Consider the following 22,036-nt stretch of genomic DNA (forward strand, 5'->3'; position numbering starts at 1 on the left):
TTTATTGGTCTCCCTGCTTCCATCTTTGACCCATAAAGTCTGTTCTTCACATAACAGCCAGAATCTTATTAAAATGCAAATTTGATCATGCCACCTTCTTAAACCTCTCCAGTGGCTTCCTATCTCACACCAAGGAAAGCTAAAGTCCTTAACCCTGGTCTACAAGGCCTTGAATGACTGGGCCCCATATTCTCTCTGATTGCTCATCTTATCCTTTACCGCTGTAGCTGTTGCTCACTGTTCTCTGGTAACACTGAAGTCCATGACAGACATACTCACCCCAGGACCTTAGTACTTACTGTCTCCAGGACTTGGAACATTATTTTCCCAGGTGTATGCATGGCTTACTCCAATGTTTCTTTCGGATCTTTTATAAATATTAACTTATCAAAAAAATCCTTCTCTCACAACCCTAGGTAAAATAATATCCTCCTTAACTCTTGGCTCCTGGCTCTCTATCTCCTTTAAATTTACTCTGATTTTCTTTTCTTTATAGCATGTATTACCATCTTACATCATATTTATTTGTTTATTCTAGAATGTTAGCACCTTTATAACATGGACTTGGCTTTTGTCATTGCTGAATTTCCAAATGTAAAACAGAGCCTTGAATAAAATACTCTCTCAATAAATACTGAATTTATTAGCTAGTGGTTAATTGTCTTATCCTCTATAACCCATAGCATGTATTACATATCTCTGCTATACCTTGTATATTTGTATTGTTTGTCTTTCACTCTGCCTCTAAGCTGTGAGTAACTTGGGGGTAAGGACTGAGTATTCTTTTTCTTTCATTTTATTTTATGTTTCAAGGACTATCCTATAGAGAGGATACATAAGATCCTGCATTTCAAGGTTTTTTTAAAATCATATTTCTCTCTGCTCCGAGTGCAGAACAGAGTACTTGACACCATGTAGTATGTGTTCAGTAAACGTGCATTCCATAATTACTGAATGATGCACAAATGGGGAGATAAACAGGTATAATTTTGCCTTTACAATGGCAACTGATTAGCAGATTCTAATATAGGCACTCTTAACGTTCCACTTAAATGTTTTGAGTTCCATAATAAAAAAGCCTAATTAAATTGGACACTCAAGCTATTGACAGAATCCTGTAGCAATTTCATTACTTTTAAAGGCTCATGGAACCGAATTGGAAAAAATGTCAAAGAGACATGAAGGATGCAAATACCAGTTCTGGTTATATCTTGCTATATACATAGAAAACTACTGAAGCAAATTAAGAGCCTATTTTTCTTTAAAAAAAAAATCTAAGTATAAGGGAACATCATTTTAATGAACCAAATGAAACAAAAGCATCCTAGCAACTGGAAAAAATGTTTAGAATATTCTTCAGTACAAAGCAATAAAGCATAAGCACTATAAAGTTGTAATAATAAATCTAGATCAGCAGCCTCTGATGAAAAAATGACCAGATAAGTTAAAAAGGGAAATGGAGGAGATAAGGAAGGACACTTGAAATACAATAGAATAATTAAAAATATTTGTAGTAGAATAGAACCGAATTAACTCGAGAGCACCATAGACATGATACAGAAAACAAACTTGAGACTGTTTCCCAGAATGCAAATAAAAGAAAAAAAGATGCTAACAATTAGGGTCTGAGTATATAAACTGCATGATGGATAGAGAATGGGGGTTGAAAGTAAGACTTACATGGTACTGAAATTAAGGAAAGCAGAAGGAACAAAACTATAAGTGTTAAAAAAAATAAAAGGAAGAAAAATTGAGTTGACTTTAATCATTTAAGTTGAAAGAGCTCACAATTTCCAAGTAACTTCAAGAAAAGAAAAAACAATACATTTAGAAACATTTTCACTTTTTTTAAAACAAAATAAACAAATTTTTTCAAGGATCTGAGGAGAAATGAGTGGTTTATTTGATTTAAAAGAAGAAAATTCAAATTGACCTCAGACTTTTCTCAGAGAACACCAAAATATGCATTGACTCAATTATCCAGTTTCAAAGGATCCAGCTAAAACTAATTTATGTAGTAAAGATTTTTGTACTAAAATGTGCCCTGCAGTGTTTTACTTAATATTTTTAAACTGGAGTAAAATTTATACTATATAAGAAAGGCATGGTTAAACAATATATCCCTTTTTTAATACTATAATTGCAACCACTTACAATTATATTTTTAAATTTGAACAACCTCATGATATGTTAAATGAAAAAAGATGCCAAACATTTTTATATGCCCCAGTTTGTGTAACTGTGCATGTGTGTGTCAATGTGTGCACATCACGTGTGTGATTTTATGCATAGGAAAGAGTCTAAAATGTTAATGATGTACAATATTTGCATACAGAATATTCCTGAAAGTAAAGATGTCCTTTAAATGGAGATAGATATCATGTTCATGGATTAGAATACATAATATTGCTAAGGTATGAATTCTGCCCAAGATGACCTATGCGTATATATTTGACACTATCTCGTTCAAAACTCTACCATGCAGTTTTGTAGGAATTGACAAACTGCTTGTAAATTTAATAATAGAAATTCAAAGGACCTAGAATAGCCAAATCAATTTTGAAAAAGAAAAACAAAAATGGAGGACTTATATTACTTGATTTTAAGACTTCCTATAATAAAGTTAGAATAATCCAGACAGTGTGATACCAATGTATAAATAGACATATAGATCAATAGAAAAGAAGAGAGTGTTTAGAAAGACTTAAACACATATGGTCAATTAATTTTCAAAAAAGATTCCAAGGCAAATCAACAGGGGGAACTGATAATGATAATCTTTTCAACCAATGGTATTAGAACAACTGAATATCTATTAAAATGAAGAAGAGAGAGAAGAGGAAGAAGAAGAAGAGGAAGGAAAAGAGACTACAAATAGATATAGGACTAAATAGGAGCTAAGATTATAACTCTTCTACTAGAAAACCCCTCTAACATTGGGTTTGACCAACATTTCTTAGGACACAAAAAAAGTGCACCATAATGGCAAAATATTGATAATTTTTCAATATTAACTGTTTTTGGAAAAGCACATAAAATGGAGTAAAAAAAAGCAAGCTACAGACTGGGAGAAAATATGTATTTTGAAAACTTATATCAGATAAAGGACTTCTATCCGGAATAAATAAAGAACTTTTTCAACTCAAATTAAGAACACATGCAGCCCAATTAAAAAATTAAAATATATAAAGTATGAAAGATTTGCACACACTTCAAAAAACAGCAAATAAATATATGAAATAATATAAAATGCATATAAATATATACATTTTAATTTTAATTATATGGAAGTATAATTATAAATGAAATATACGAAAAATAAGTATATGAAAAGTTGCTCAACATCATTAATCAGGGAAACGCTATTTTAAACCACAAGGAGAACCACTACATCCCTGCTGGAATGACATTAAAACTGACAATACCGAGTGCTGACAAAGATGTGAAACCCTCACACATTGCTGGTGGCAATGTAAACTAGCACAGCTTTATTGTAAAAGAGTTTGGCAGTTTCTTATAAAATTAAGCATACACTTACCTAGCAATCACATCGCTAAGCATTTATCCAGAAAAATGAAAACATGTCCTCACTAAGATTTGGATATGAATGTTCACAATAGTTTTATTCACAGTAAATACAGTAAATACAAACTGTAAATAATTGGTGAATTGTTAAGTAAAGTAATTCCACTAAATAATAAGATGGAATTCTGATGCATTCAAAAACATGGATGCATCTCAAAAACATTATGCTAAGTAAAAGAAGCCCGGCACATAAGGTTATATGCTGTATTTTCAATTTTTAATTTTTTTATTTTATTTAAGTATAGTTGGCATATAATCTTCTATTGGTCATATTAGTTTCAGTTGTACAATATAGTGATTCAATATTTTTATACCTTACAAAGTGAATCCCCCAATAATTCTGGTAATCACCGTGTAAACTTGTCACAATGTTATTGACAATATTCCCCTTCCCATTTTCACCCACTCCCTTGCCCCTACCCTCCTCGTAACCATCACTTTGTTCTCTGTTTCTATGAGTATGTTTTTGTTTTATTTGTTTAGATTCCACATATAAGTGAAACCATATGGTATCTGTCTTTCTCTGCCTGGCTTATTTCACTTAGCATAAAACCTTCCAGATCCATCCATGTTGTCACAAATGACAAGATTTCATTCTTTTTTTTACTGTTGTGTAATATTCCATTGTATTGTTCCATTTTAATAAAATTCTAAAAAAGGTAAAAGTGCAGTGAGAGAAAGCAGGTACCTGATTGGGAAAGGGTCGTAGAGAGGATTAATTGCGAAGGATATAAGATAATTTTTATGAGGGGGGATTAGGGGAAAGGCAAGAGGTAGGGAAGGAAATAGTCTGTGCCATGATCATGATCATGGTTACATAAGTGTGTACAATTGTCAAAAGTCATTAACTTGTACCTTAAAAATTGATGTACTGTATAGTAAATTACACCCTAAAGCTGGTTAAAACAAAACAAAGCATACTTGTATACACCCAAAAGATGAAATTAGGCCTTAGACTTAGAGAATCTCAGATCAATGTTGGGAAACATTTTAGAGGTGAGTGTTGGAAGTCTCAGAGAGAAAGAGAGAGAGAGATTAAAAAAAGACAAATGGGTTCCAATTTGCAGTCTCAGCTGATTTGAATCACCAGGGTATTTAAAAATCTGGGGATAAATCAGATTCCTGTTTTCTGTGATGTTTCAGAAGCCTGGAAAATGGGTGAAGAAAATGATGGCTATTATGTCGGGAATGAGGAATTGGGGATGTCTAAGGAATTATAAATACATGAGAGGCCAGGGAGACTGAATTTAAACATCATCACAGAACCAACTAGCAAACAATGAAGCTTGGCTTTATTTTTATTTATTTTTGTTTTTTCCAGTTGCAGAAGCTTGGCTTTGTAAAGCACTGACCATGCCATATCACTTCTGTCTCTCTAGTAACTGAATGGCAGGCTCAGTAGTTTAACCAGAAGCAATAATCACAATGTGTCTTGACTCTGGTCAGCTATTTAGATTTAGTCAGTATGAAACCTTCATCACTAAAATTGGAAAATATGGTCTATAGTACTACATCAATCCTAGCTGAGGACTGATAGCTAAATTGGCCTGGCATGGTGTGGAGAATAAAGGAAAAACATGAATGTTCCAGACAGGGAATAGCATGCTTGAATTGTGGGTGATGGATATGAGTATATTGTATGTTTGAGGCATTAAGAGGTTGTATAGGTAGAACATGGGGTGAGAAGTATATGTGTGTTTGGTGTGGGAGGGGAAGGAATGAAAAAGATGGGGACAGAACACAAAGGGCTTTAATAACCCACATGAAAGAGCAGGACCTTATTCATGAATTCCCCAGCGTAATAGAAGTCCTGACAGACAGTTGGTACTAGGGTCCAGGGTGGCTTCTTCCAAGTCCAGGGTTTTTTTCAGTTCTATCATATGCTGCCTCTCCCTGCCATTAAATGAGCAAACATTATTATACTGAGAAATAAATACAGAGGAATTATTGATATTAAGTAGACTGTTTTGACCTTCATTTTAATGTCAGGCATGATTGTATACCTTTTAAGTTGATTCAAAAAATAGCCATGTTGTTGGGAATTAGGAAAATATGAAAAAAAAAAAAATTGCACCCCTGAGCCATGAACTAGAGAGATGTTACAGGACCAAGGCCGGACTTATATACTAGTTGTTAACTAGCTCTTCTCTGTGACCTCAGGCAAGTCCTTTCTATGCCTTAATTTTCTTTTCTATAAAATAGGTAAAATAGCGATCCATTATCTGTTTTTTGCAATCCTGAAATTCAAAGGGCTCTGAGAACCAAAAGTTGGGTTGGTTTGTTTTAATTTCATAAGTTTGTGCCAAACTTATTTGGTGGTGAAATCCAGCTTGAATTTGAAGCTTTATAGTCATTTCCCAGATGATATGAATATTCTTGAATTTTGCAGAAATGTTCAGGTTTGGTCATGGGACACTGCCCTAAATCCTCTTGGAGCTGCTTATAATATATACGATATGAACTTTACTCCCTTTCTAAAATCTAAATAGTTCTGGATTCTGAAACAACTAGCCTCAGGGGTTTCAGATAAGAGATTTTATACCTACGATACCTTCCTCTTAGGGTTATATGAGGATTAAATTTATTACAACAGAACACAGAAAATGGTGAAGCTATTATTATTTATCATTATTTAAGCTCATTTTAGATTCCATTCTCCCATTCCTGAGAATGAGCAAGGATTAACACCTGATGATGCCTACATTTATTCTTAGTACTTTTATATTTTAGTCTGTCACGTTTGATTTATAGTATATCAGTTATTAAAATGGAATGTTTCTTTTAACTGTCCTTCCTCTGAACACTTATCATTCTTTTTTTTTTGTTTGCAATCTTTACATACTTGGATAGATGCTTTATTTGCCTTCAGGTGTTAGCTGACAGACTTATTTTTCAGTCATCTTTCCTAAGGTTCATCTTATGAAACTCATGGTTAGAGTATATCGCTCGTAACTGAAAATACATCTTATTTTCTTGAAGTTCTCAACAAAAGTGAGTTCTTAATACATCCTAAGACGATGTCTTTTGTTTTTAAAGTCATTGGTGAAAAACACTAGAGCAAGAATATCCATCGGTATTTCTTTTAATCAATGCTTCCAAAATAAAATTATATTTTTGTGGTTGATTTTCTTGGCATACTTCTAGTTTTTCAAGCTATCAAAAACCCTTTTGCTGCATTTAATCCTTGACCTGTGGGCATGGAGAGCAGATTACCCAATATAATTCAGTATTGAGAAATTTTTAACTGAAAACTTCATATGCTGAAATACTTGGGATACAAAGAAAGATTATTTAAATCCATATTATATTTCAAAAGGAAAAGATCAAGCTTTTATTTTTAAATGTACTTTTTGGTAGGATATTTGCTTTTAGTCAGAGTTGGGTTGGAACATATCAATAATAATTCTCTTTGCCACTCTGTTGCCTGTTCCTCGTGTCTTTCCCCTGGAAGGATGTTGCTGCCAACTTATGATTGAAACCTGTGTGTGTGTGTTTACCTTTGTTTGGGTAAGTGTTACTAGGTACCCATTCTTGGCTGGTGATTCTAGTGTCTGGGTGATTTCACTCCAGCATCAGAATGAGTAGGAATGAAGTGATGGGACACTGACCCAGAGAACAAGCGTGCTAAGGTTTAATATAGTATAAGGATTAGAAGGAAGATTTTTCTATACTGGTTCAGAGGTGGGAAGGGAAAGCAACACGGGGTAGCACTTTGGTTTTCTTTTTTCTATTTGGACCTACATCTCATGCTTTCTCCATACTATTTTGCCAATTATGCAACTGACCAACCAACCATTGAACTTCCTCTCCCTGCAGAAGGAAGTGTGGGAAGGAGAAAGTTTCACTCACTTGTGAGTAAAAATATCTCCATCTTGAACCTTTTGCTGCCATAATTTGCTGTGTACATTAGGCCAGTCCTTTTTCTCATGAGAGCATGGGACCAAATGGCTGCTTCCAGATCTCACATTCTCTTAGGCTATGACATTAGAAGATAAGTTTGGCAGTTTGGGGAAGTATTGCTTTGTTGTTGTCTAGCTGGTTGACCTTGGATAAAATTGTCTCACTCTCTGCCAGACATTCCATCTTAGAAAGGAAGGAAGGAAGGAAGGAAGGAAGGAAGGAAGGAAGGAAGGAAGGAAAGAAGGAAGGAAAGAAGGAAGGAAAGAAGGAAGGAAAGAAAGGAAAGAAAAAAGTATCCATAAACCCTAATTCCTATGAGTCTCTCTAGAACATTGTAAGAGCAGGATTAATTAGAATCTGTTTACTATCGCTCAATTCATGTGAATATTGTTTTTCCATTTAGTTTCTGGTATTCTATGAAGCTGCTCATGGTACTAATCATTTAAACCCCTCTGAGATCCAGTTTCTTCATCCTAAAGAGAAAATAACAGGAAATAATGCTATATATGTGTTTTGATATATGTGAAACCTTTTGTAAACATTGCATTTTATTTAAAGTAGAAAAATATTATTAGTAGCTTGATTAACAAATAGAATTCACTCTAATAAGTTTGCTAGATATCATGTATATAGTAGTCAATGGTAAACATGCCGCTCTAAAGGCTGGAAGAGGGAGACATTATTTCCTTGCTCTGATTTGATGTGTAACAATATCTCCTATTGGTTCTTTCCCTCTCTCCACCATTGGCCCATCTGTAAGCAGTATTCCACTGAACTGAAGAAACTATATTGCCAAATTGCCAAGACATGCCCCATCCAGATCAAGGTGATGACCCCACCTCCTCAGGGCGCTGTCATCCGTGCCATGCCTGTCTACAAGAAAGCTGAGCATGTCACCGAGGTGGTGAAACGGTGCCCCAACCACGAGCTGAGTCGTGAATTCAATGAGGGTAAGGAGAAGAGGATTCTGTGGTGTTCAACTCAGCTTCTTGACAATAGAGATCCTGTGCAGATTTTTGTTGGGAGCCCACTTACTTGGTACCAACCTCTGCAATCTGATGGTAGTTTGCCTCTTTGGCTGGCAGAGTGAGAATAATGATCAATAAATTTGTGGCTGTCACAGTGATTGAATTATTTAATTTAATCTTAGTCATTATTAGATAACCTGAACTTGCTTCTCTACTCCCTACTGCTTCCTTACCTTTCTTTTTCTTTCTTCTAATGAGAAGGTGTAAGGAAAACAAGGTAGCATTTGGTCATCACTGTTATGGTTTCCCATTCTTGAATCATGGTTAAGAACACGTTTGTGGTTTCCCATTCTTGGATCAGCATCTTTCTTTTGGAACGCTGTCCAGTGTCACAATTTTGTGAAACTATGCCTATACTCTTTATAAAACTGGCTTCCCTTTTCTTATCCTCCAACCTCTTTTAGCATGACACAACCAGTAAGTTTATCGTCTTTATGATCAAAGAAAAAGGTCTAAAGATGGAGACCTTGTGATGGAGAAAAGACTAGGCTAAGTTATGTCCTTGTCATCTGTTGCCTCTTATTTTTGCTGCTCAATTTTTGGACAGCATGTCTCAAGTTGATTTTAGTAGTAGTAGTAGTAGTAGTAGTATTGTTAACTTGTTTCTTTTCCTTTCATTTTCTATAAGCTAACAAAATCCCCTCTATGGATACCATCAGAGATGTATTCATAGAGTTCTCTAAAAGCTTGAATCATTAAACTTAAGCACCAGAAATATAGGATTGTTCCCTTAAATATATATATGAATATTCCAGTCCTTTCTGTTGCTGTAAAGTTTGTGACACCTTCATGTATTAGATATCTGGCAACAGGATCTGTTCCTATTTTTAAGGATGTATATATCCTCTATCAAACAAACCATTCCTTATGCCATCAACCTTTTGTCTATGTTGTTTGTTTGTTTCTTTCTTTCTCTCTCTCTCTCTTTTTTGTTTGTTTGTTTTGTTCTTTGAGGGTAAAGAACTAACTATTTTGCCTTTCTTTGTTCTGCAGGACAGATTGCCCCTCCTAGCCATTTGATTCGAGTAGAAGGGAACAGCCATGCCCAATATGTAGAAGACCCCATCACAGGAAGACAGAGTGTGCTGGTACCTTATGAGCCACCCCAGGTAAAAGATAAGGGCTGGGCTGAGTTGGGAGAGGATTAGTTTCGGTGACACCGGGTGTTTCAAGCATCTATTTCTGTCTTAGTCATTGTCCTCAAATATGTAACTTTTCTATATCTCTTCTCTTCCTCTTCTCCATAGACTGCTCCTCTAGCCTCTTAAAAACTCCTAAATTTGTACTAACTTAACTTGGTAACATGGCTCTGTGCCCATGTTCCTATCTTAAAGGCTGGTAATAATTGGACTTGCAATCAGTTTAATGCATGACCTTATCTCATCCAGACAATTTAAATGGCAATTGAACTGGTAGCGAATGTGCCCCAGTTCTGGATGCCAGTATTCTTCCACTAGCCCACAAACGGGAGACCCTGACATGGATCTCTTAGCTGAAGTCTGAGTGAACATGTGTCAGATTAGAAAAGCAGAACACTAGCGTAGTAAGACCAGAGTCTTGGTTTGCTGTGCTAACCTTTAGCTGTGACTCTTCCTCTTTGAATTTGAGTTGCCTCTTCCATAAATGAGCGCTTTGTGACTAGATTCAGTGCTGAGGACCTTTTAAGTTCCAGAGTACTATTTATGAAAGTGTACCTTCAAATTTATATTATACTGTTTTATCCACATGGGGACAATATCCCTGGAGCATCACTGTTATTTTGGGTAATGTTTTCAGCTCTCCCTTTACCGTGATATTCACATATGTGATGAACTTTGGTTTGGGTGATACCTATCAGCTTACAAATGAATAGGGTCAAAGATGATTACTTTTTAAAGCCTAGCTCAATGTTGCAAACATTAGCTTTAAGCTTCCCAAGAGGCGAGGCAAAGAAGAATCTGCAATGGGTGTTAGAGCTTCACCTCATAGAAAGAAAAAAAAAATCACATCACTGAATCAGAAGCGGAGTTGTTTAAATAGAAGGAAGAACTGAGAAGAAAGACTATTAGATCAAATGATTGTTAACATAGACTCTTTTTCTCCCATGTTCAGGTTGGCACAGAATTCACAACAGTCTTGTACAATTTCATGTGTAACAGCAGTTGTGTTGGAGGGATGAACCGCCGTCCAATTTTAATCATTGTTACTCTGGAAACCAGAGAGTAAGTGGCATATGCAGAATTGTCATTCTGCAAAAACCATGGGCCGAGGGCAAAATGAAATTGTGTTTGCTTTATCATTACCTTTGCATGTACAGCAGAGAGCTACCCTTGATTTTGTCTTTTGTGTTTTAAATCCTTGCTGCAAACACTTACATAAAAGATCTAAGAAAGTGGAGACAAAACAAGGTGGGTAAACAGAGGGAAAAAAACCAGGGAAGGCAAGTCACTTCATACCTGAATTCTTGACATTTAACAGGAATACTTTCTGATTAGACAGTGTTTGTTTTCATCTGGCCCCCAAGGCATTTAACAGTTTCTTTGAGTAAGTCTGGGCTGCCTAAGGGGATTTTATCCGGAGACATCCACTGGCTTAACTCAAGTTTCCTTCAAAATATGTAGCTAAATACAGCTGTTAAGCTAATGGCTTGGAGGTTCTTTGCAGAACAAATGGAATGTTGTTTACTAATTTTGCTTGTGACATGTAAGCACTTTTGTGTTCTGCCAAGTGCTTTTGGGTCCATCCTCAAAGCAGCTATGACTGAGCTGGTGGTGGTGGTGGTGAACTGGTGATGGCCTGCGGTTGAAATGGAAATGGAAGAACTTCAGGGGACTTTTAAAACTCCTTGAAGTTGACCCTTTCCTCCACTCTTCTCTAATTCCTAGTGGGCAAGTCCTGGGCCGCCGCTGCTTTGAGGCCCGGATCTGTGCTTGCCCAGGGAGAGACAGGAAAGCAGATGAAGACAGCATAAGAAAGCAGCAAGTCTCGGACAGCACAAAGAATGGTGATGGTACGAAGCGCCGTAAGTAGCTGTAGTGGCCTAGTGGGGTAGGGTTAAGTCTTCTTTAGGTAGGGGGCTAGGGAGAGTTCTAAGGACTCTAGGGCAAGTATGACTTGAGGCCCCAGAGCCAGTGGGAACAGCTATGGCATTGATGGAGGTATTCAGATGGACTCCAGGTGTGCAGTACAGCCTGACAAAAGCAAATAATCATTGTGAGGATTTCTTAGTCCAACAATTCTCAAAATGTAACTCCTGACCAGCAGCATCAGTATTATCTGGAAACTGGATAAAAATGCAAATTCTTAGTTCCAAGACTATCTTGGGTACTAAGTTAGTACTTGCTGAATCAGAAACTGGGTGTGAGGCCCAGCAATCTGTGTTTAGCAAGCCCTCCAGGTGACTTTAATGCTAACTAGTTTGAGGACCAGTATCTTAGCCTATTGGTATTAGTTTATCTTTCTGTTATTGAGCACGAGGGCCAAAAATACATCTGCTTACCTCATGAATCTGTGGGAACAGTGAGATTTAAGGACATGTTTCATAAAGCACAGTCTAGAGAATATATAGATCTGGGTTTCATTGAATCTTGGCATGTATAACCTTCTTGGGGCCTCAGTTATCTACAGTGAGGCTAATGATTTGGGTCAGTTGTTTTCACATTTGCTTTGTTAAGCAGTAAAAGTTTTTCAAAAATGAAATATTTCAAGGAAGCCACAAGGCAAACTAGATGAAAGCAGAGCTGCTCTCGTTGAAGGGACTGTGGCTCCAGGGTCTACTCGTAACCACTCGTGAGGCACATGGCACAGAGGCCTAGCCCTCCAGCCAACAAAGTGTGAAAACCACTGATCCACATGTGCTTCTAACTTGTGAGATTTGATTCGAGACAGTGTCTTGCATAAACCTGACATCACCAAAACAAATATTTTAAAGCATGCCATACTGTGATTTATTTCATGAAAAACTGTTTTAGTTTTATTACTAGTGTCCAGAAGAAACAGAAATTATATTGCATTTTATAGAGAACCACAGAATGTTATGACAACTAGTCACCATCAACTTCTAACTGTTCAGTATGATTTGCCCTTATTATTAGGCTCTTTATCTCGCTGATTATTTCTCAAAATATCAAGTGTGTGTGTGTGTGTGTGTGTGTGTGTGTGTGTGTGTATGATTTAGATATATGATATAAATCAGGGGTGTCCAAACTTTTTTCATTGTTTTTCACCAAGGGCCATATGCGGTAAAATACACAAACAGCCGGGCCACTCACTTGAGGTGAAGTACGTATTGCTTCACCTGGTTTATTTAAGTAAACTAAATATATTTTTGGAATTTGCTGCGGGCCAATAAAAAACGGATTGCGGGCCACAGTTGGCCCGCGGGCCGCAGTTTGGACACCCCTGATATAAATGATATATATTATTTATATATACATAGGATATAAAGTATTCAATTTAATGTTAAATATAATAATCTAATATAAATAATTATATTTCCACCCTAACTTTGCTCTTGAGTCAGCCTGGTGACACAGTTCGGATAATCTTTCCTCAGCACCTCAGTTACCTACAAATTAATGAATTTTGGTGAGAATGAATTATCTGAAATTTGGTGGAAGCATCATCTCTGTACCCTGGATCCTGGATGTAGTTCCCAGGATCCTGGAAATCACAGAGATTTATGAGCTTAATTCACACATTTTACTGAAGAGAAAACTGACATACTAGAAAGTGAGACTGCTTGTCAGAAGTTATGCGATATATGTATTAACATGGTATGCATGAACACACAAGGCTGAATACATTAGCAAGACAACCTCTACAATATGCATTTACCACCTTGGAAGATAAATGACCTGAAAAATAAAACACAAAACCAATTTATCTTCCTTTCCTTAACAGCTGTTCACAGACACAGGCCAGTAAGACACAGGGATTCCTGCAGCACAACTGAAGCCAAAGGCCATTTCCCAGCATCCTTTCTTCCTTTCACTCCTTCTGCCTCATTATTGTTAGATTTGCACTTAATGTAAAAGCAGTCATCACCAATTAAATAGATGCTTAGAATAAGAAACTCTAATCTCACAGGTGTTGCTAGTGTTATTGTCTGTTTAGTAAATGTATTATTGCTTCAGAAATGTTCCCAGGATGAAACTTGCATTTTTTCTTCACCAGCTTTTCGTCAGAACACACATGGCATCCAGATGACATCCATCAAGAAACGAAGATCCCCAGATGATGAACTCTTATACTTACCAGTGAGTTTCCCTTGAATATTCATGATTGTTTCATTTTCACCTTCTTTGAATCAGTTTCTACTCTATGGTCATATTCTGACTATCTGTGACAACGAGAAAGGGATGATAAGGGCTAGTGAGATAAAAAGAGAGAAAATATATACATATATTTTTTTTTTTTTTGAAAAATCAGGAATTTATCCATTTCCTCCATAGTTTTAAAATATATTAATAGTGTAGGGTCCTCTACTTACTACTCACCCAGTCAACGCTACTCTCCTAATACAATTCTTTCTTGCCCAAATATTTAAAATTAATTTGTATTTCATTATTTACAAATGGTAAGGTTATCCTCGACAACATGACCAAACCAGTTTAGAACTAAAACTTTGTCAGAAGGATTTCACAAAGTTGATCAAACAATGATCATAGAGAATTGATTTCGATTTTTTCGTGGAGGGAAGTGATATAAAGAAAACCAAGCAAGGCAGAACCCTCAATAATATGTAAATGGCCAGAAGACTCACTCTAATCATTGTGTAAGACCGGTGTTCATTCCTACAAGGAACATTAGCCCTCTCAAGTCCCTAAGGTGCCCTTGGTTAGACTATGGTTGCAGTTTGTTGAGTTTGTATTACCTTAGGTCTTTGCCACCTAGAGTGACATCAAAGCTTTGGTAACCAGTATAGCCCTTGATGCCATCTAAACTGGCATGAGACAGACAAACAGCCAGATTTGACTGGGAGCTGCCACCCTGGGATTGAAGCTAAAGCAACTCAACAGGTTTAGGTGTGCCATAACTCCTTACCTACCTCCTTTGGGCCCGACCATCAGGGAAATAGACTGCTTACTGTTAGAACAATCAGACAGTGTCTTGTTTCTCAGGCTACATATGGAATCTGACCTGTGAACTTTAAACATTATCCTGATATATTAAATACAGTCGTGCCTCCCCTCCAACTCAAATACCAAAATCAGCGGATGCTCAAGTCCTATAAAATGGCAGAGAGGCAGCCCTCCACACTTACGGAGTCCCAGCCACAGATCAAAAATACTGTTTTCCATCCAAGGTTGGTTGAATCTGTGGATATGAAACCCAGGGATATGGAGGGCCGACTGTGTATTTATTGAAAAAAAATATGTGTAAGTGGATCCACACAGGTCAAACCCATGTTGTTCAAGGGTTAACTATCTTCAAAAAACAAAAACAAACAAACAAACAAACAAAAAACCAATATGTTTTCAGTTCCTGAAATAGGAACCACTTGAAAAGCTGTCTTTTAATAAAATTTTAGTTTGTAGTAGTGAAAGAGGTACCCTGTAATCAGTTACATCTTATGTTTAGTGAAGAATTAGCCAAACCAAAGTGTGTGAAAAACAAACAAACAAACAAACAACAATAACAACAACAAAAACACTCAGTATAACATGAATTTGGTTGGTATTTGTTGAATGGTAAATATGGTAGACCCCAAGCATTCAGGGATCAGTATGACACAATTCTTACCTTCAAAGAGGTTGTATTCTAGTGAGGTGATGGATAGGCATAATGTAATAAAATATTTGTTTCAGTAGAGCGAGGCATGGCACTGTGGGAGCACATAGGACAGACAGAAGACTCATCCTAAGAGAGTGAGGTTTAGGAAAAGCTTCTCAGAGAAGGTGATCCCAGAGCTGGAATGAGTAGGAGTTAACCCAACAACAGATAGAAAAAATCTTTCCATTTCTGAATTCTGACAAATTCTGCCCATCATACCCAGGGAGGGGACTGGGGTGAGAGAGTGAAGTACCTAGGGTGCAAAATTTAAGCAGACAATCACTCTCAGGGCCCTGCCCATACCCGACGTGCCCCGCTGGCCTCACTCTAGTCCTGGCCCTGCTCACACTTTTTAAAGCTTTTAATAGACACTCTTTAAGAGAGAAATACCTTTTTACCCCAGCTGAAAGCTCATGTCCTTCCAGAGGTAGTTACAGGTGATTTTTGTTACTTGTGAGAGTTATGCTTTATAAAATCACAGTGCACGCTGTGCTGGTGAATACTGACCCATTGCTCCTCGGGGAAATACAGGATTTCTGTGAGTCTCTGGTCACAGCATTTTAAGCAACTAGTTAATACATAACCTGTTTTAGGTGTGTTTCTGTTTAAAGACACCTTACTTAATGTATACTGTTTACTCATTAACATTGAACTCACAGCAGATAGCACTATAACTCATGCCCCAATGAAGCTTATCTATCCTAGTCTCCATAAGGCCCATCGCAGCCTTCTTACGCTCTGAACACAAGACAGCACTTCCGCACTACACTCCAGCACCCTTTTAAACAGCAAATTCACCAACAGAAAACGTGAAAAAGGCGGCACTGAACAGACCATGAAAAGCACACTTGTTCACAGCCCGAGCACGGAAACGAGAAGGCAGAGCACTGCCTTGTTCAAACTCAGCGGGGAGCACGCGTGGGTGCCATCACTCTGCACATGTCTGCGAAGGGCCGCCCAGTGCCACGAGTGTTGTTTCATGTTCCAAATCAGTGTTAGCACGTACGCGAATTCGTCAATGTAGAATCCACGAAAAATAAGGGTTGCCCGTCCTTCTTGTACTTCTTCAGTTCATCGTTTTTGCTTCTCTCTCCTTCTGCTCGTTCGCCTAGGTGAGGGGCCGTGAGACGTACGAAATGCTGTTGAAGATCAAAGAGTCCCTGGAGCTCATGCAGTACCTTCCTCAGCACACGATTGAAACATACAGGCAGCAGCAGCAGCAGCAGCACCAGCATTTACTTCAGAAACAGTGAGTGGGCCGAATGTGTCATTTTAGGAGGTGTTTGTACGAGTGACCGTCCGCCGTAGGGTGATTGGTGGGTGATGGAGAATGAGAGGCTGTGAGACAGCTGAACATCACAGGTTCCCAAGAGCTGGTGCGGGACACCTTTTTTCAGTTTCAATAACCTGTGTTCCTTATCACAACCTTCCCTCTGAGAAATCCCGCTTGCATTCTGAAATTGAATCCAAACTATCGCAGCTGAATGACAAGAGTCTCTCAGTAACGGAGGTAGTTTTCTTCCCTCTACCTCATCCATACACATCTACCAATATAAAACTTTTGAATACATATTCTATTCTAGTAATAATGTGTATATTTAAAAACATGTAACTTCCCTCATCATAATGGATTATTTTGTACCTCTCCTGGTATGCACACAATCCACTTTTGGGAAAACTGTTATAGGGTAGGGGTAGCACATAGATTTTACCATCAATCACTTCCTTGAGTGCCGTGTTGAGAAGGATCGTGCATGAGACCTCATGCATGATCATTGGGAAAATGCAGAAGGGCAAAGTGGCATTATATCGCCATGTTTTAGCATTCCTGTTCCAGGTTGTCTTCCAGGAATACATTTTTGCATAAATTGGGCCAGATTTTGGAACCGCACATACATACAGTCTATTTATATATTAATTTTTACTTTGACGCTTGGATCTTTGATGACGTGGATTATTTTATGGCCAACCAGAATAGAATAGCTCTTATGGAAAGGAAGAGAAGTTGTTGAGTCAGGCTGCTGTTTATACTTTCTGTGCTTAAAAATAATCACGTATTTGGTTACTTAAGATACTGTGTCTGTACTGGTGGACGTATTGCCAGAATCTTTGAGGATATATTTAAAATGTATACTTTTGGGGCCCATTTGAGTAATTCAAACATTTCACTTTATTCTTCCGGCAAAAAGAAATGAAGCCAAAACCATCTTGCCTAAGGCAAAGATTGATTTTTATAATAAGTATTTTTTTTAATGGATATATTGTTAGCTACTATAGAGAGAGAACTATGGAAATTATAACAAAGAGGGCTTATTATTCTTTTTTTAATCAACATAGATGCAGTTGAGGTGGTTGGACTGCATCTCCAACAGTCAGGAGGTGTCCTCTGAGCACCTGTTGACTACAGGGTGTGGGGTGGGCGGAAGAGGGATAGAAAAGAAATGTGTTCTTTCTTTATAGTATTTTGGCCCCTTGAGGATTTAAGACCCTTTTTGCCTGGAAGGGATCTCACCGTTTACTTTCAGCATGAAAGGTTTGCAAATCATAGGTTAGCGTTTTAATAAGGCTGAGTGGAAAGGTTAATCAGGAGGTTCCTTGGCGACACAGAGATTCCCAAAGGAGAATTAGAACTCAGAGTTGCCGACATAATTCCCATTGCCAATCCTGTGGATTCTTCAGGAGATCAGGTAGAAATTTACGTTAATATACTCCAATGTACAACTTAGTTCTAAAATCATCCAACAGAGATCAAAGAAACAGACCTGCAACATAATTTACAGACCCAGAGGGGATAAGTGCCTTCCCTAAGATATGGATGTTGTACTATTTAGAAATTCTCCCAAATTGCTTCCAGTTCACTCTGGAAATGTTTGGCTCAGCCAGAATGACCTCAGAGGAATGACACGGTAGCTGATCCTGCTGAACTACTTGCTCTGTGATCCTCTTTCCTGTCTTTTTCCCAGTTAACAGGAAAAATATTGTCAGGCCAAACTGATACCTATTAAATAGTGTGGTTTAAAAAGTCTGACCATCTAGCTCAGAGGTTGGCAATTTTTTCTTTCTTTCTTTCTTTTTTTTTTTTTTTTACTACTGGTAAAGCACCAATAGTGAATATCATAGGCTTTGGTCCATGTGGTCTCTTGCAGCTACCCAGTTCTGTCCCTGTAGCCCAGAAGCACCACAGATAAGTAAACAGATGAGAGTGGCTATTATAGTAAAGCTTTGTTTTATAGACACTGAAACTCAAATTTTATATAGTTTTCACATCATGAAATATTCTTCTTCCTTTGAATTTTCCCACCTTTTAAAAATGTTAACATTATTCTTTACCTATAGGCCAGATTTGGCTCATTCACTGTAATTTTCAATCCTTGTTCTAAATAAATGAGTGGCTGTTCCTTTCTTGCTTCTTGAGGCTCAGATTTTTTTATTAAGAATATTTGGAAGCTAATATGTATATTCTGAAATGGAGAAGTATTAAAAAGTTTTTTGAAATCTTAAAAGTGATTTTTAAGGTAATATTTCAGTATCTAACAAAACAGCAGTCTTTAACAGAGATCTCTTTGGTCTGAGAAAGTTAGGCACGCCCATCTAGACACAAAATATTGTCAATGATGCAACCCCATCATCAACTAAGACAGAGTTGATTTATGTAACAAAGTATCGGTGAAGATCTGTTATGTGAAAGCATTAAGGATAGGGATGAGAAAGATGGGGTCCCTGCTTTCCCACAGTTTATGATTTAGTGGTGAATTCCTAACCAGGACACCTTTGGAATCCTAAAGTCTGGAAATTTATTCTCAGCATCCAGTAAATTAGGACAATTTTAAACAGCTTCTGTAGATCATACAATAAGGGGACTAGCTTCATGTCATAGTTTTAGAGACTTTATAAGCCAGGATGATGGGGCACATGCTATTTTTGTTTGTTTACATGGCATCCATGAGAATACACTGCCTGGTGTTCCCATGTGATGAACTATCCAATGCTTATTGTCTGACTGGCTGGCATTGACCTACAGGGAACTTACTTTATAATTCTTATTTCATAAAACAATTTATTTCATCAAAGAAGAAAATACATCCTAAAATTGTGTTATTTGAAAAAGCCTAAAAGATTTTAGAGACATATGGTTACTTTTTTGCATGTGTGGCCACAGATAAATAGTGAGGAATTAATAGCCTCATAATTACCTGGGGTGTCCATTTGCAAGTGTCATTGCATGTTTTTGAGTCATTATCTCACAGTCTATAAGAGCTAACTTCAGATGTGATAACTTGTGCATGGAAATCTAACAGACTGCAAAATGAAATCTTTGCAAAATATAGACATTTGGTCTAATTATGCCTTTGTTACATTATGTATACATGGCTCTCCAATGATCGACATGCATCTATATAAATTCTCCAGTTGCTGTATTCTTCAGCTGAGTTTTTTTCAGCTCTTTTATTTTCATGCAAATCTCCAAGAAAGAGCATGAATGACTAGACAAAGAAAAATGGAAATCTAATTCCCTGGCAATCAGTTGAAAAGAATAAATCAGCTTGGAAATGCCTACAATAGCCTGTGATTTCCTTTCCAAAAACATAGTACCAAGTTTATGCTGGTAAGGAATCAATTTTGTGTTTTTCTCTATAGTAGAGGGAAAATTACTGGGAAGGGAATTCTTTCTACAAAGTGGCAATCAAATATTTTCAATTTAATTGTTTCTATTAGATTCTCACTACGTGTGTTCTCTCTGCTTGCTTTTCCTTTGTGCATGGTTTTCCTTTTTCAAAAACTTCTTCCCAATTACCTTCATGATCATAGGCTTTATGAAGGATACATTTTACACCGAGTTTTTGTGAATCAAATGGTTACAGGTATAAATAGGCTTTTTACCACTTATAAATAAATTTGGTTTTAAGTGACTTGCTCACATTGAAATAAACATGGGGGCTATGTTTATAGAGGCCAGAATCTGGTGGGAGGACAAGTTGAACCCATTTTTGAACTAGATGCCTTGTCTTCATATTTTCAGGGGACATTAACTCTTAAGACAGCTTCGCAGAAGCCACTGGAGACCTTTTTAGCAATCTTTTGTTTTGTGTGCTTTAGGCAAATACTATTTCCTTTTCTTTCTTTCTTTCTTTCTTTTTCTTTTTCTTTTTTGTTCTGAAGTTTATCCTCCTGGGCTTCCATCCTGATCTCAGGTCAACATCACTGTTAAAATTTTACTTAGTTTAACTCTTGATTTCCTGTGGAAAGTTATTTTTGGGTTTCTACAGAATGGATTCATTTTTAATTTTAATACAAATATATGACCCACTGAGGAGCCCTTAGTGTTTTCTTTTCCTTTATGATCACTTGATGATTGTGGCTCGTTAGTATTACAGGTCAGAGAATATTGGAGCAAACCAGGATCTTCAAGACCATAGTTCTAATTTTTTCATAGCACAGCTCGGGAAACGGAGTCCCGGTGAACTATGCCTGTGATTTCATGGCCAGTTCATGATAAAGCTAAGATGAGAATCACATTTGGAAGACACAGCTTTTTGCAATGTTCTGATCTACTTCATTAGTTAAGAAAGTTGTAATAATAAGACTAAAGCAAGCATTTACTCCCATTTTTCTATCTCTGTATCAGTCAGTTGGTATTTATCCTTGTGGTTTTAGTGAAAAGTCCTATCTCTTTAAGCTGATTTGTCTCTGCTTTTCTTCAATAATGTTGATAATTTTTCCTCAGATTCACATATCTGAGGGTGGAGAAGAGAATATTTTTAGGATCATCAATGTAGGAGAGCAGAGGACACATCTTTATCTCAATACTAGATGTGATTAATATTGTATTTCTAAGCTTGAAATAGAGAGCCTCCACATTTCCAGAATATTTCTTTGAAATTGCCAGTTTCATAGATTAAAAAAAGAACATTGGCAATTTCATGTGGTTCTACCTTATAGGTCATAGAACTGCCCAAGCTTCACACAGTGTTACTTTTTTAACTTCACAGCTATTTAGGAAGTTGTCAGGGCAGAGATTTATTAGCTCTGTATTGGTAATGAGGAAAAACATCAGATTAAGTTTTATAGATTAGATCATTTTTCTAAGTTTCCACATCTTATTGCAGAATTGATCTCAGTTCTAGGTCAAAGTTTGAACCCCTATGGTCCAGGCACTCTTTTCATAACTAAAGCATGATTTCTACACGTTGTCTCAGTCAGTCCTTGCTCCACAAGTAGCCCCAAATGTAATATACAAACAAGAAGTCAAAGCTACAGGTTTTTAGTTGACAGTAAATTATTTCCCTACTAATTTATGTTGTGGAATATTCTTTAAGATGATTTCAGTTCTTGCTGGTGATATGATTTACTGAATCCCACCCCTAACCAAGTAAAAGTGGCTTTGTTCCTTTGCGAGGAGTAACCAAGTGTGATTCAAAAGCCAGTTGGGAAACAATTTCCAAACAGTTTAGGGGGTTGCACAACATTTAGCAAAATAAAGAGATCTGTTCCTGGCATTTTTATGGCATAATTGATTTCTTAATTATGCAAAAGTTGCTTTCATGTGTTTGATATGTGCATTTGTAGGCCAAGTTTGTGACTGAAGGATTAAGATATTTATCTATCTCAATCTAGTCACATACAAAATGCTCATTAATAGTCCTTTACAAATGCACAGTGATGCAGCCCCCAGACTGATAAGATCATATTTCTTCTTAGTTCATTGTTAGCTAGACAGAAACAGTAATAAGGTATCTTAATTGGGCAGATGACATTTTTCAAAAGATTAA

The 22,036-nt window shown here is 37.0% G+C and overlaps 1 protein-coding gene across 6 annotated transcripts in view; it reads left to right on the forward strand.

Moving 5' to 3' along the window:
• TP63 (tumor protein p63) overlaps nucleotides 1-22,036 on the forward strand; it is a 221,884-nt gene that overhangs the window by 182,944 nt on the left and 16,904 nt on the right. For 5 of the 6 annotated variants that reach the window (XM_074329390.1, XM_019743157.2, XM_019743154.2 and 2 more), the window contains 6 exons: nucleotides 8,249-8,435; nucleotides 9,507-9,622; nucleotides 10,605-10,714; nucleotides 11,378-11,514; nucleotides 13,668-13,750; nucleotides 16,379-16,515. In XM_074329390.1, the coding sequence (XP_074185491.1) occupies nucleotides 8,249-8,435; nucleotides 9,507-9,622; nucleotides 10,605-10,714; nucleotides 11,378-11,514; nucleotides 13,668-13,750; nucleotides 16,379-16,515 (770 nt within the window). The remainder of the gene's footprint in view (nucleotides 1-8,248; nucleotides 8,436-9,506; nucleotides 9,623-10,604; nucleotides 10,715-11,377; nucleotides 11,515-13,667; nucleotides 13,751-16,378; nucleotides 16,516-22,036) is intronic. The other variant, XM_019743156.2, reaches the window with a different exon arrangement.

This window comes from Rhinolophus sinicus, linkage group LG01, assembly GCF_036562045.2.
Source record: "Rhinolophus sinicus isolate RSC01 linkage group LG01, ASM3656204v1, whole genome shotgun sequence".
NCBI classification, from domain to species: domain Eukaryota; kingdom Metazoa; phylum Chordata; class Mammalia; order Chiroptera; family Rhinolophidae; genus Rhinolophus; species Rhinolophus sinicus.